Source organism: Lepidothrix coronata, unplaced genomic scaffold (assembly GCF_001604755.1).
Source record: "Lepidothrix coronata isolate B3197 unplaced genomic scaffold, Lepidothrix_coronata-1.0 Scaffold13, whole genome shotgun sequence".
Lineage (NCBI taxonomy): Eukaryota > Metazoa > Chordata > Aves > Passeriformes > Pipridae > Lepidothrix > Lepidothrix coronata.
Window position 1 is genome coordinate 2,747,508 of NW_016690193.1, and position 14,732 is coordinate 2,762,239.

At 49.5% G+C, this 14,732-nt stretch overlaps 2 protein-coding genes across 3 annotated transcripts in view; one reads left to right on the plus strand and one right to left on the minus strand.

Annotated features, from left to right (window-relative positions):
- The first annotated feature begins 2,657 nt into the window (after positions 1-2,657).
- DUSP4 (dual specificity phosphatase 4) lies at positions 2,658-8,591 on the plus strand. The gene is made up of 4 exons (XM_017805983.1): positions 2,658-3,075; positions 5,976-6,112; positions 6,532-6,751; positions 6,972-8,591. Exons 1-4 carry the CDS (start codon positions 2,682-2,684, stop codon positions 7,355-7,357), a joined length of 1,137 nt encoding a protein of 378 aa, XP_017661472.1. The 5' UTR covers positions 2,658-2,681; the 3' UTR covers positions 7,358-8,591.
- A 5,366-nt stretch (positions 8,592-13,957) lies between these two features.
- The window catches only part of TNKS (tankyrase), a 132,468-nt gene continuing 131,693 nt past the window's right edge, over positions 13,958-14,732 (minus strand). For both annotated transcript variants that reach the window (XM_017805957.1, XM_017805956.1), the window contains one exon: positions 13,958-14,146. In XM_017805957.1, coding sequence (XP_017661446.1) covers positions 14,060-14,146 — 87 coding nt within the window. In that variant the 3' untranslated portion in view covers positions 13,958-14,059. The remainder of the gene's footprint in view (positions 14,147-14,732) is intronic.

The window sequence follows — 14,732 nt, forward strand, 5'->3', positions numbered from 1 at the left end:
TCTGCCTCTCTCTTTTCTTTTGGTTGTTTGTTTTCCAGCACGATATATTTCAGTTTTCACCATGCAGATGCTGTTTCACAGCAATATTAGCTTTCACGCTTCTCCAGGTTTGCAAAGTCAAGACATGAAGCTGTATGGCCTTCTCACATCACCACCCCCTATCCCCAGTCCTTTCCATTGCCCCTGCTCCTCCACCCCACGTTATTGTAATTGTGTTGCTTCTTTTGCCTTACGGCTTCTGCCTTGCAAGCATTTTTTGTGGCTCTCATCTTAACACCTCTATAAGCAAAGTTAACTAGATTTCCTTTTGAGCTAACTGCAGTGAGGGAGTTCACTCTTTATCCTGGCTGAGTGGCATTGGCCTGGTTAATTTTGGGCACTCTCACCTTTGGGTTCAATTCCTTCAATTTTTACCTGTGAGCCACCATCCCCAGCACAGCATCAGCTCCAGACACGACCAGCCAGGAGCACAGCTGTGGGAATGCCTGGCGTGGGTGCACAGTGGTATTTCCAGCAGCCTGGGTGGGTGCAGTTTATTTTCCAGGAAGAAAGAGCCAAGAACCTGCCACCTCCAGACAGCCAGCAGGAAGGGATGAACAATAAGGAAAGGGTTCAGGCACATGGAAACACTTGGAAATCTCCACCAGCTGCATATGCACACACACTCTTCCACACTCCATCCTGACATAATGTCCTCCATCAATGCTCATGCAAACATCCAGAGACAGCAGCCCAAATGGCCCTTCCTGCACCCATGCCAATATTGCCTTCCTCTCCTACCTCAGATCAGTTTGGCCCAGTCACACACTGGATCAGAGAGGGAAAAATTAGGATGTCAGGCCCTGCTCCCAAGGACATACGCTTTGTGTCCTTGGTTATCCAATTTTAGTGTAAAAGCTGGACTGAATAGTGCAGAAGACATTGCAGACAGCAGGACAGCTCGTCACATGATAGAGAAAACAACATATTTTGGCATCAGCTCTTGAATAAAACTTTCTAAGACATTTTTGATACTCCAACTTGAGTTCAAGTCATGTTGCTTTGAGAGCAAAATTTTCAATTAGTTTGTAATGAGATTCTCAGTTTGAGTTTTTGTCTCTGACAACCTTCTCTAAAGGAAGAAAGAATGTCCCTGGCACGTCGCTGGCCAGCCAAATTCTGCTTTATTCAGTAGAAACAGGTTTTTTGCTATCCTTCTCTTTGATGCAGGTTGGAATGGAAGACAATTAGCCTTCCACCCCTGTTGTATTAGGCAACAGGCTCAAATACATTCCTGGAGTGGGATGTATTACACAAATGGCAGATATGTTTTCCCCATAGCTCATCTGATTCGACTTGGCTGGCAAAGCTTTGGCACAGCACACAAAATCCAGAGGCGCAAAGATCAGGCTGACTCAGATGGAGGGGAGAATCTGACAGCAGTTGGAGAGCAGAGTCTAAGGGAGAGGCAGCAGCGGGACACAGGAATGTCACCAGCTCTAGGTCTTGAACGTGCACGGTAGGTTGGATTGCTCCCAGGCAGGCACAACACAGCAAGGTATTACCCTGCCTTGCCCAAGTAAACACCTACCAGGCACGCAGTGCAGGGGAAGTCAAGCTGCCTGTTCAAATGCTGCCCTCTGTGAAAAGTAGTGATGGGGCAGATGGGCTTGAATATCCCTTAACCTTACCTCCACCATGTCCAGGTCCACACTGCCATATCTGAGCACCTGCAGGTCTCTGAAGCAGATTCACCTGGGACTGGCCAGCGTCTGCAGGGAACACCCTGAGTGCAGTCACTATCATTGGGGTTTTCAGCATTGCTTTCATTTGAACGCAGTCCAAAAGGGGACCTCTGGGTAAAATGACTGCTTGGTGTTCGGGTGATGGTGAAGGCGAGACCCTGTTGGGACACTTCAGGGCTGTGAATTTGCTCCTTTGGCTTTTAGCTGAAAACAGAGTTCCTCCGCGTGAGGAATCACATGGAAGAGCCCCCCACAGGGCCACTACCCAGGCAGGGTGCTGTAGTGTTTTTAAGGCTCTGCAGCTAATGAGATCCAATTTTCTGAGAGTGAAAACGTGGCCGTAGCAGCCAGAGGGACTCAAAGGGACCCTGCAGAGCTGACAACGGGGCCTGCTTAGTGCCTGCCCCCCGCCCCTCGCAGCAAGCAGTCCAAACAAAACAGAAGCAGTGGGACAAAGGGAGACACAGAAGCGTGCACAGCGTGTGCCCGGCCATGCGTGTGTCTCTGTGTGTGTGCGTGTGCTCCACTGCGTGAGCCCGTACACGCGTGTGCACACGAGTGCGCGCCTTGCAGCGTGCGCGTGTGCGCGTGTGCCCAGCGGTGCGTGTGCCCTGCAGCGTGTGCGACCCGGAGGGGTCCCGGCGGGGGTGACACCCCGCTGCCCCGCGGTGACAAAGGCGCGGCGCCGCCCGCCGCTCGCGCCCATTCACAACGCGGGGCGAACATGGCGGGGCGGGAGGATTTTTTTGTGAATGGAGGCGGTGACGTCGCCGCGCCCGCGCGCCGCCCCCCCTCCATTCATGCGGCCCCGGCGCGGGTGAATGGGCGGGGCGGGGCGGGGCGGGGCGGGGGCGCGCGCCGGCCGCCGCCGGGTAGTAAAGGCTGCGCGCGGCGCGCGCGGGGGTGCGCGAGCGGCGCGGGCGGCGGGCGCGGGGCGCGGTAGCCGCTCCCCCCGCCATGGTCGCCACCGAGGGGCTGCGGGAGATGGAGGGCAGCGCGCTGCGCCGGCTCGTGTGCCGCGACGAGGCCGGGGCCGGCGGCGCCGGGCGGTGCCTGGTGCTGGACTGCCGCCCCTTCCTGGCGCACAGCGCCGGCCACATCCGCGGGGCGCTCAACGTGCGCTGCAACACGATCGTGCGGCGGCGGGCGAAGGGCGCCGTGAGCCTGGAGCAGATCCTGCCGGCCGAGGGCGAGGTGCGGGCGCGGCTCCGCGCCGGGCTCTACGCCGCCGTGGTCGTGTACGACGAGCGCAGCCCGCGCGCGGAGGCCCTGCGCGAGGACAGCACCGTGGCGCTCGTGGTGCGCGCGCTCCGTCGCGACACGGCGCGCGCCGACATCCGCCTCCTGGCAGGTACCGCCGGGGAGGAACGGGGCGGGGGGGGAACCGGGAATGTCCGATGGGACGAGGCCGCGGGCAGCAGCCGCCGCCGCCCCCGCCCGGGAATGGGGGTCCGGCCTCGCTGAGCCCCGGGCAGGGCGCTCCCGCTCTTCCTCCTCACGGCGGTCCTGCCAGAAGTTGGGAGGCGGCGGGAAGGTTGGGGGGGGGGCCGCGCCCCCAGAGGCGGTGCCCCCCCAGGTGGGATCCCAGGGCGATCGGCAGCGCCGACGTTCCACCGGCGCGTGGGTGCCCGAGCGGAACGCAGTCCGAGCCGGACTGGGGGGAGCGAGGGGTGGGACAGGTCCCGTGTCTCTGCCTGGGACCGGCCCTGGGCAGGGCTGGCACAGGGACTCCGGGAGGCAAGGTACAAACCCAGGTGGAAGTGGGGAGAGGGAATCCCCCCACTCTTTGTTTGAGTTCATCCCCAGCCCCGCGGTGCAGAGAAGGCGTTTATGCGAGACCAAATAGCTGCTGTCACGCCGATGTCCCCTTGCAGTGGGCAGAAACCCCGGGGATGCCTTTTGCCACTACAGCAAGGATCAAGGCTTCGCCTCTCTGCCGTGTATTAAATGAGAAGCTGTGCGCATTTGGAGCTGCTGGTCCTGAGAATTGCCGTGAGGTGATTTAGAGGAGAGGGATGCTCAGCCGGGGTTCTTGGATGAACTCTGTGGGGGTTTTTCTTTTTTGTTTACAGCCCGAGAGTCAATTTATTCCTTGGTTTACTTACAGCAGGGGTGAGGATGTGTATGCAGAGTAGCAAATCCATTAAGAGGCTTGATAGATGGAGGAGCTAGCACTTCTGTTGTACTAGGTACAGTAAAAACAGCAGGAGCTGTTCCGAGGATGTGATACGATGTGCTGCTGTGGGAGTGCCTGCACAGCAAGGGCTCACTTGGGAGCAGGCTTTTGGGTCCTTCACCATGAGCCACTGTGGTGCTGGGAGCCATGCATGTGGCAGGAAACGCTGCTCTGCTTCAAGGGTTGCCTGTGTCAGCTGAGAGCCTCTGGTGCCTCTGTGGTTTTCATGGGAGGTTGTCTGGGGTTTCCAGTCCTTTACTTTTAAGGAGTGGGCTCCTAGAGACACAGTCTTGGCACTATAGACTTCTTCCTTGCTTACCACAGAGCTACTAAAAAGATCAGTCTTGCTCTGATTTCACAGGAGCCACACTAACCCAGAGCTGTGCATGCCCAAATGCATCTTTGTTGGGTGTGGGTCATGATGAAGACCCAGATGTGTTTTGTGCACATCAGGATGCTCCAGGTTCCCTGTGGAGCGGCCTGGCTTCGTGTTGCTTGGCAGTGGGCACCTGTGCAGCACAGTTCCTGTTCCGGGCAGCCTGGAGCTGCACACCCCTGCCTGGAACTGCTGGATGTGGTGCTTGGCTGAACAGGCATTAGGTCTGATGAGATACACTGAAGAGAAACATCTTTGACTATTGGATAGGGCCTCTTTTTCTTTCCAAGGAGGGAGCCCATTTTCACCCATCACCCTGGGCAGCTTTTCCCTCACAGGATGCTGGGATGTGGGAGATACAGGGATTTTAGGACCGGATCCCTTGAAGTTGTCTAACAGGGTCTCTTGGTTTTGGATGCTCTGTCAAATCGAAGCAGTGGACTGTAAAGGGATGTCAGGCCATGGAAATGCAGGCTCTGCAAACTGTCCTGCCTGCGTGGGAGGGACAGTACAGTGCAGTGATGCATATTCACGGCTGGCTCTGCTTTAAGGTACTAGAGCCCTTCCTTGAGTGGGGGGAGGAAACCACAAAGGACACTGGGATGCTGGTAGTATTGGTCTCTAGCTGCCTGGGGATTCCTGGGCTACTTTGCTTGAGATGCTTGCATCCATTAATCTTTTTAATGCCTTGTTCAAGGCAGTCTCAGAGCTAAGGCTGGATAAGAAATATGTGTCCTGCTGTATGTGCTCTAGTAAGCTGAAATCTGCAGTCATAGGTCCTGCAGTTGGGTTGAGTCTTCAGGAACCATCCTGGGAGTCACGGCTTGGACTAGCTAGTGTCCTGTGGTGATAGTAAAATACCTGATTTTTGTTGATTTTAAGGCTCAAGGTCAGACTTTACATGGATGTCAGGCTTGTTATTTGATTTGAATGAGAGAAGCAGATCTCACCAGAAGCATTTATTTGCAGCCAACACTGCAGTTTCCCTGTCCTGGGAACTCAGTGGGATTTGCTTTTGTTTTGCGTGCCATTAGGAAGATCTGAGGTCACCTTTGCTTATGCCTCTGGCAGCGGGTCAAAGGAACAAGGTGCTCTATGTTCAGCTTGCTCCCATGTCCTTGAGAGGCAGCAGACGCCTCTGGAGGGCAGCTTTGCTGTGGGCTTAGCTTCACTGTACCTGGCCAGTGCCAAGGCTTCCGTGGTCTGTTGTTTTGGGAGCTCTGGGCTGAAGGGTCAAGCTGGGAAAGTAGCAGACCTGCCTGTGCTTTGTGACAGAATGATGTGTCCAGGGAAGCTGGGAACTGAAAACAGTCTTTGGCCTTGAAGCAGTTTTCCCATTTAAGTCTGAGGATGCTGGTAACAAACCCTCTGTTCATCATCTTAGAGAACAACGTTGGCCTCAGTCTGGGGTTTTGGCCAGCGGTGTGTAGGGGACTAAACCCTGGACCAGAGACTTTGGGTAGCCAAGATCATTGCAGAGATCTTGGTGCTCTTGCTCCAAGGGAGTAGTGGGGGCCTCAAGGATTCCCCCCTTGCTGCCAGGAGCCTGGTTGCTCATCCTGGGGCAGGAGACCACTCTCTATTACTGTAGCATCATCTAGTGGCCAAGGGCATGGTGAGACACGTCAGCTCCAGCTGTGCTGTTTTGGAGTACAGTGAATGTAGCCTGGGATAATACTTTGCTCCTCTCTTCTTACAGGGGGCTACGAGCGCTTCTCCTCGGAGTACCCTGAGTTCTGTGCAAAAACCAAGTCCCTGAGCAATGTGTCACCCCCCACCAGTGCTGAGCCCTTGGATTTGGGCTGCAGTTCCTGTGGGACCCCCTTTCATGACCAGGTATGTGTAGAAGCCCAGTGCTTAGCTATTTTGACTGCTCCTTCCAGCATTGCCACCTGGTCCTGCTGGAGTCTCTCTGTTCTCTCTCGGCTGGGGCCTGCAGAGCCAGAGCCCTGCTTCCTTTCCTCTCCTGGGAGAGCATGATGGTCCTCCTGATCCCAGGGTGTTTGCAAGCCCTGGGGAGTGGACAAGCCCAAATCCTGTTAACCCACACCTGCCTGTTTCTGAACGGGATGAAGAAGGGGAGGGCTGAAATAGGTTTAACAGCTCGGGAAGGCAGCCTCTGCTCCCTCTTTTGAGGGCCCTGGATCAGGTGCCAGGTTCCTGCACAGTTCAGGGTCTCCAAGCCTTCTGGATGTTTGTCCTGCCCACAGCTGTCCTCTGGTCACCCCCACATCTGTTGTTTTTCTCTGTAACAGGGTGGGCCTGTGGAAATCCTTCCCTTCCTCTACCTTGGCAGCGCCTACCATGCCGCCCGGCGGGACATGCTTGATGCCCTGGGCATCACAGCCCTGCTGAACGTCTCCTCAGACTGCCCCAACCACTTTGAGGGGCACTACCAGTACAAGTGTATCCCTGTGGAGGATAACCACAAAGCTGACATCAGCTCCTGGTTCATGGAGGCAATTGAGTACATTGGTGAGTGCATGTGCAGAGGAGTTGTGTCCATGTGTTTTATCACGGGGAGGTTCCTGCCTCAAAGACCTGGAACCTTTGGCTCAGAGGGGGCTGGTGTCTGGCAGGGTCCAGGCCACTGTTCGCGCTGGTGGGAGGGAGGTCAGCCACCCACCTGCAGGTTTGGTGAGGAGTTGGGCTTTGCTGGGTGTCAGTCTCATGTCTCTTCCCTGTTGCCCTCCAGACTCAGTGAAGGAGTGTTGTGGCCGGGTCCTGGTCCACTGCCAGGCTGGTATCTCCCGCTCAGCCACCATCTGCTTGGCTTACCTGATGATGAAGAAGCGAGTCAAGCTAGAGGAGGCCTTTGAGTTTGTCAAGCAGCGCCGGAGCATCATCTCCCCTAACTTCAGCTTCATGGGGCAGCTGCTGCAGTTTGAGTCACAGGTGTTGGCCACCTCATACGCAGTGGAAGCTGTCAGCCCCTCGGGGACGCTGCGGGAGCGGGGCAAGGCCACCTCCACCCCCACCTCTCAGTTTGTCTTCAGCTTCCCAGTGTCTGTTGGTGTCCATGCCACCCCCAGCAGCCTCCCATACCTGCACAGCCCCATCACCACGTCGCCCAGCTGTTAGCTCAGGGGCTGAGGCCAGCCAGGCAGACAGTGCCAGGCGTGGAGGGGGCACACAGGCACAGAGCCCTGTGATGTTAAGCAATAGTGCCGGACACTGCCATTCATCCTGGACTCAAAGTCTTTTTCGTAGGGAAATTTCTTACCTCATCTTGGTTTGTTTGCTTTTTATTGTCATGTTTTGAAAGCACGAAAGTTGTAAAAGCCACAAACCCTGACATTGTCCAGGCTCTTTGGGGGAGGAAGAAAAATGATATACTGGGTTTCCTCAAGTGCCTGGTCTTCATCTGTTTCCATCCATATTTTACTGTCTTGTGTTTTAAAAAAAGATACACCTCCCCTTCTCCCCATGTGTCTGCCCCTACCTCACCCAGGGTGAAAAGGGAGCGTACCCTCTTTTTATTGTGCAGCAGTCTTCCCCCTTGCACAAGGACACCTGGGGGTGTATGTGGTGGGTACTGCTCACTTGAGCAGCAGGTAGACTGGGTGACAAGCAGAGCTGCAGGCAGGGCCATGGGGCAAGCAGGAGTGGTGGCAGGGGCTGCCTGCACTCAACCTCAGCCATGCCAGGGGCTGGGGAGATCAGGCAGTAGCTGGCAGGCACCTGCCAAATCACCAGCTGAGCCCATTCCATTCCCGTGGGGGAGAGCAGTCTCTGTGGTTGGGAAGTGGTTTGGAGGGGGAGATACAGTCTGAAATGCCTTTTCTTGCCTCTGTGGATCACTGGTTTCTGCAAAGCCTAGGTCCAATCTCCTGTGGCTTTAAGATGAGAAAAAAGGGGTGGGGCAGCAGTCTGGGCTGCTTTTCATTACTTTGTTGAGTTTCCTCTCCACCCATCCCACTGCTGCTCTTCTTCCAAAAGAAGCAGGATGGGGTGTAATGGAAGAGAGTAGCTGCTGGGTGGAGGACAGGCTGGCCCAGAGATGTCATCCATCCAGCATTTTCAAGCTTTCCTCCACCTCATGACCAGCAGACGCTCACCTGTGCAACATTTCTGCAGCTTTTGGTCCAAGCGTAGAAAACGCCTCATCTTCAACCCACCTGGAGCCTTATTTCCCACCCTACCTCTGTCCTTCCCTGCAGTCCAGTTCAACACACAAGATGCCTGTGTGGCTGATGTACATATGTATGGTTTTGTTCTTTTTTTTTTTTTTTTCTAGAAATTAACTTTTTATTTATTGCCTGAGGGAGGGAGGAAACACTGTTTGGAGAAAATAAAAATAAAACTGTTTTCAACAGTTGTGGCTGGAGCAGGTTTGTCCTAAGACCAAAACAGAATAGCTGGTTTTGTACACACTTCACTTTCACAGAGCAACTGTTAAAAATGTATTTATTGAATTTTAAACTATTACAAGTATTGCAGATCAGACATTTAGCCAAGCACATTTATAGATCAAACTCAGTTGTTACAGAGATGTTACCTAAAGTCCACCATGTAGGTAGGCTGAGAACCTGCCCATCGTCTTCAACTTTGAGAGAGAAGGTAAAGGAGGAAATAAATAAATGATATCCCAGCTTCAGGTAATTGGCAACCAAGAGAGGACACATACAGGGCTAGTTATGAAAACAAGTTTTACAAAACAAGGTCTAGAAATTCAGTCCCCCAGGTACACTGCCATTTGGGTTGCCAGAGAAAGCAATTAGGAATGACGATGCACAAGCTCATGGGACTGCAGCACAGAAAATCCCCATTTCAATTTCCAAAGCTGAAACATCTGCAGATGTTAAGAAAGTGTCAAAATTATCTTGTAATACAGAGACTCTAATACTCTACATTAGTAATTAATGGGACCAACACTAAAACTCACCACCAACAGGTCCAGCAAGACCAGTACATCAAAACCAGTCAGATAATACAACCTGACAGGCATATGTATTAGCACACCAGGAAAGGCATCTGCTTCTCACATCCCCTACTGATTCATGGGCTCATTCACCTTGCTACAGAGATTTTAACACACATACACTGTTCCCTGATCCTCTGGGTTTCACATCTCCTACGTGTTCAAGACAGGTGGGAACGCCACCACTGCACCTCTGTGCACATGTCCTGATGCTCTCTGAAGGACCAGGAGAACATGCTCTGGGACTGTGCCAAGCCACCACCTCTGAACAATGGATTCAAGTCTGTGGAGGTTCACAAGCCAATTCCTACCTGAGGCAAGAACTGAATCTGTGCTTTCCCATGTCTTCCCTATCGAGGCTGCAGCATAGCTTAAAATGCTGCAAAAATACCTTAACATGACTGAAGCATGCCTTAGATGCGTCTCCTTTTAGATTTCTGAGCTAGATTTTCTGTGGCAAAGCAGCATGGAAACGGAGAAATCCCACTGAAAACAAAGTCAGACATTTCCTGACATTCAGCTTCTGAGAATGATTAGCAATGCTCAAACTAATCTGTTTTGTGGCTGAACCCTTCCTTTTACCCGTCTTGTAAAAACCTCTTCTGGGCAATTTCTGTTAACAGTCCCATATGGAAATTCTAGGCAGTGCCTGAACTGTGCAGGAACTCTGATGCCACTGCAGGGATGCAGGAGTCTTTTTTGAGATTTGCCACTGTTAAGTAGTTCCCAGAGGCCATGCAGTGGCACATGTTAGCATCCCTCAGCACTTCAGGCATTCACAGAGAGCAGACGCCTCCTGTAACCTACCACAAACACTAGGAGCAGCTGCTTTCCAGAGCCAAGAAAAGTGTCCTTCTCCAGAAGCTGCTCTGTCCCATATACCACACTCCTTTTCTGTGCCTGCTGCCCACCAAGGCCAGCAGTGCGCAACATTTTGTGGGGCTTTCTTTTTGCTTCAGTGTAGAATTTTGGGGTACTCTGGTTACCAACAAGCAAAGTGTAAGTTTGCAGGCAAAATAAATTCCTGCTATATAATGCAGTGGGATTCAATTGCATCACGTGCAAACACTCAAAACAGAAGTTAGAAAACCATTGCTTATTCCTTGGACTACAAACCAATAGTGACTGCAACATGGTGGAACTAGTACAAGGGGTTTGTAACAGTCTCTGTGGAGCTGGGATCAAACATGACTGGTTTGTAAAAATAAGGATTGGAAAATAAAATATACCTTATTAAGGTACTGTACTCTGCTTTTAAACCTAACAGAAGTTTTGCTGACAGCATTCAGATTACAATGTCGCTCTGCACCAGATATCTAATTCATCAGTCTCATAGAAACAGTTTCAGCAATGGAGGGCAGAATCCTCCCTTGTTTGTTATGTGGTGAAGTTTCTTTCAGTTTTGCCTATTAAAGTCCTGTCTCAAACTGCACAGAAGTTTCAAAATGCTGCCTCAAAGGGACACTGACAAAAATCAACAGGCCTGAGAGACAAATTACCCCTTTCCCCAGCACACACTGTGTTCTGCCCCAATGGGAATAGCTCTTTCTAGAGCCCGTGAGGGGTGCCCAGGCTCCCCAGCCTATGAGATGGCTTAGCCCAGAGTGTTCGTACAGCCTTAGCTCCTACTGTGCCTCCACTTGTGACTCAATGCTGCAATTAAGCATCCCACTATCAGGGAACTGCACTTCTCAGGAGGTCAAAAGCTTAATCTCTCAGGAGGCAGCAGCTGCCTGGTTATGGGGGCATGGCATTTTTAAGGTCCCATTGAAGTTAACTCCTCCAGCTAAAGCAGCAGCATCTGTACCATTAACAATCTGCCAAATACAGCTCTACCACCAAAACCACAACCAGGTTTTTCATGGGTAACTTTGATATTGATGGGCAGATCCTCACTTTGTTTGAAACTGTAAGAGGAGCTACAACAACATACGCTACTCCTGCACAGGTTTCTACGACACACAGATGCATCATCAGGCCTGGGTATTCCTCTATGTCTGGCCACAAACAGATATGAGATCACGTCATTACAAGACAAAAACCACTGCAAAATTATTTCCTTGCACAGCACCTTTACTCTGCACAGAACATCAGATACGTTAACACTGGCAGTTCAAAGATACTGGAAAGTAGAATCAGAGAATCACAGAACATGCTGAGTTGGAAGGGACCCATCAGGATCATCGAGTCCAACTCCTGGACACTCCAAGAGTCACACCACAATGCCTGAGAGCATTGCCCAAATGCTTCTTGAACTCTGTCAGGCTTGGTGCTGTGACCACTTCCCTGGGGAGCCTGTTCAGTGCCCAACCACCCTCTGGGTGAAGAACCATTTCCTAATATCCAACCTAAACCTCCCCCAACTCAGCTTCATGCCTTTTCCTTGAGTTCTGTCGCTGGTCACAAGAGTGAAGCGATAGGTACCTGCCCCTCTGCTTCCCCTCATGAGGATGTTGAAGACACCAATGAGGTCTCCCTTAGTCTCCTCTTCTCTAGGCTATTTTTATCCTCTAGAAGTTCAAGGCTGCAGAAGAAATCCAGACTAGCCATTAGTTCAATCAGCACACAGGAAACAACAAGCAAGAACAGCATCCAGTGCGGGCTTGATGGGGTTTTTCGTTTTTAGATTTGTTCTTGTTTTTGAAAGATGTAAAGCTTTTAACTTCCATTTTGCTCACCTAAGCAGCACAGCTGTTTCACCATTTAAAACTATGTCTAACTGGGGACAGTGAGCAATACTCGCTCTGGCCACTATCTGAAATCCTAGTGTAGATAGGCACATTCCCTCATTCCATTATTAACTAAATTAGAAACAAACCCCAAACTTTAATGGTGATTACAAAGCTTCAAAGCCTAGTGGTGATCTCTGCAATCCTAACACTATGAAACAAGTAGCCAAAATACAAGCACCTGATTTTATCACTGAAATTTGTTTAAAAGGACAACTAGGCTAGAGCCTGGCTGGGACTTTAAAGCTACATATTTAATCAGGTCACAAAATGAAGTGAGAACCATATATCCACTGCCAGCTCAAGAAAACTAAAACTCAAAGTTCAAGATCAGTTGGAGTATTGCTATTTCTAAGGTTTTCTTTTAGAGATACTACAAGCAGATGATGTTCAGGTAGACATATTGCATCAAGTGACTGATTTTACAGTGGGTGAAATTCCTTATGAAGATAACTTGCTTCAGCATTAATGCCTTAATGTTAAAAATAAAAATGTTGTGTCCTAATGCTGAAAGTGAAAAGCTCTTCAGCTTTATTTTATCCAAACATGTCAGCAAAATCCCACTTGTGAGTAGCACATATATTTTTATAAATTAAAAGCATACTATTCTGTCGTTTTCTTGCTTTAAGGGGGATAAAACCTGAGTGCATGAACTGGATCATCAGATACTAAATAGTGCTGGTTGATAGGGAAATATACAGCGTGTTGTGTTCAAAGGAACATTTTTTCCTCCAGGTGTTACATGGTCAACACTGAAGCACATGTCCTGGTATTGGCTGTTAGGAAAAAAATTAACAGGTCTCGATTTTCAACCTTCTCTGAAACTGTAAAACACCACAAAAAAAGAAATTGCTTGCTACTTTTGTTAAGTGCACATCCATCATGAAGGGGACTTTTGAAACTGTTTGATTCTGTGCTATGCAATGCTTAAAAATAATTTTCTCCTACCCTGTAAAGTAAACCTGGGAACTTGGGAAGAAGGGAATTAAGTGAATAAATCCTAGTTTTGTTCTCTGGTATACCTGGAAACTAATCCACTTGCCAACCGATATTTTAAAATTTCGTTCTCATCAAAATGTAAAATGGATATCTAAAATAATTATTACTTTTGTAAATCCCTTAAGTTCTTCAACTGTGATGTCACACGCAAAGATGCGACATGAAACTGCTATAACACACTCTCCCTTACCAGCCTGAAACCCATTTACTGGGTCTCATATTATAGAGGAACATGAACTAGATATGCCCTTGTGTATGAAATCTGACTTTTCACCTGCTATCTCCCAGAAACCCATACGCCGCTGTAACTGGAGAACATTTCACACGAATAGGAGCCTTATAAAATGTTCTTTTAGTGATGCCAGCAGAGGACATGGACCTGTTTTATGATGTTCTTCCACGCACAAGAGCTGGTTCTACCCTTGCAAACACTTTTTGGCTTTCTCCAGAAAACTCACACAGACAAAGCAGAGAACTATCATGATTTGTCTCCACTCTAAAGTTACACTCACTCATATTATTGTTTGCTCAGAGGTGTGCAAAAAACCCCTATATTGAAGAACTTGACCTAGCCCCTCCTCAGATGAAATTTATATTGCATTGTTAATGATTTTAGTCAACTCGACTTTTGTGCAAAATATCTTCAAGAAGGTTCCGGCTCAACTTCAGAATACAAAAGAAGAATAAATAGGATCTCTTGACAACAGAAAATTAATGATGTATGCTGAAAAGAAAATGATGGGCTTAATGCAATTTATCTGCAAATAAAATAACTAGAATAGTAGTGTCTGAAATTTTAACATGTGAGATGGCACCAGTAAAGATTTCCATTTGCACAATAATGTTCCCAAGGTCTAGATCAAAACAATATTATTTTATACACGGTAACTGCAGAGACTAGGAGCCTGAGATATGTTATTAAAAGGCAGTCCCTTGTAAACTTTCCTCAAGAGGAACAGTAGCAATTGAGTATGCAAGAGTTACTCATATCATATTCATCAAGACAGCAATGCTTTATAAAAAACATACAGCTTATTTCCAGGTTGTTAAGAATTTTATGATACTGATTTTCTGAAACATGTATCCATCCAGTCCAAGACTGAAGCCACATCCTTCTTCACTGCTCTGAAGCTACTAGGTCTTTTGCTCTGCTGCTGTTGCTGTCTGTGAGGGAGCTTCTGGTTTCACAATCTGGTATGTAATAAGATATTCTGGATATGCCTGAAAGTAAAACAAGAAAAAACCCAGTGTTTTATGCAAGGGTACACTCAGCAAGTTACCATTTTTTTGCATTTCACTAAACAGTGCCCAGAAAGAACAGTGCAAGAATCAGCTCTGTGTTCATAGCATGCAGAAGAAAAAGTGGATTTCAAACTTAGCCAGCAATAAGTGGGAACTGCTCAACGTAATTAATACTTCAGTTAATATACTAGTAGAAAGAAAAATGTTTCTTCCATGCAGGCACTGCCAGAAATTCTGTGTGTAACAGAAATTCAGAGTTGCTCTCCTTGTTAGCTAATCCTACAGATCAGTCAGGGCCTATAAGTTACTCAAAAATCTCAGAGAGTCTGACCCCAAAAGGCTCACTAACTTGCCATGTGACCTGCAAATTCCTTTACAGGCAGTAAGACAGTTGGCCCACCCAAAGCACATAACCCAGTCAGTCATCTGTCCAGTGTTTTCTGAAGACAGCTGGTAGTCAGTTCAGTCCCAGAACAAGGCTAAAGTTGCTGGAGGGCAGAGCCCCATTCAGAGGAACCTAGACAGATGAGAGGAGACTGGGCCTACAGAAGACTCATGAAATCCA

What these genes read in the sequence shown, in the direction of transcription:
- DUSP4 (XM_017805983.1), top strand. Translation starts at nt 2,682, where the DNA reads ATGGTCGCCACCGAGGGGCTGCGGGAGATGGAGGGCAGCGCGCTGCGC. An exon ending in CGACATCCGCCTCCTGGCAG is followed by an intron (nt 3,076 to 5,975) that starts GTACCGCCGGGG and finishes CTCTTCTTACAG; the next exon opens with GGGGCTACGAGCGCTTCTCC. An exon ending in GGAGGCAATTGAGTACATTG is followed by an intron (nt 6,752 to 6,971) that starts GTGAGTGCATGT and finishes GTTGCCCTCCAG; the next exon opens with ACTCAGTGAAGGAGTGTTGT.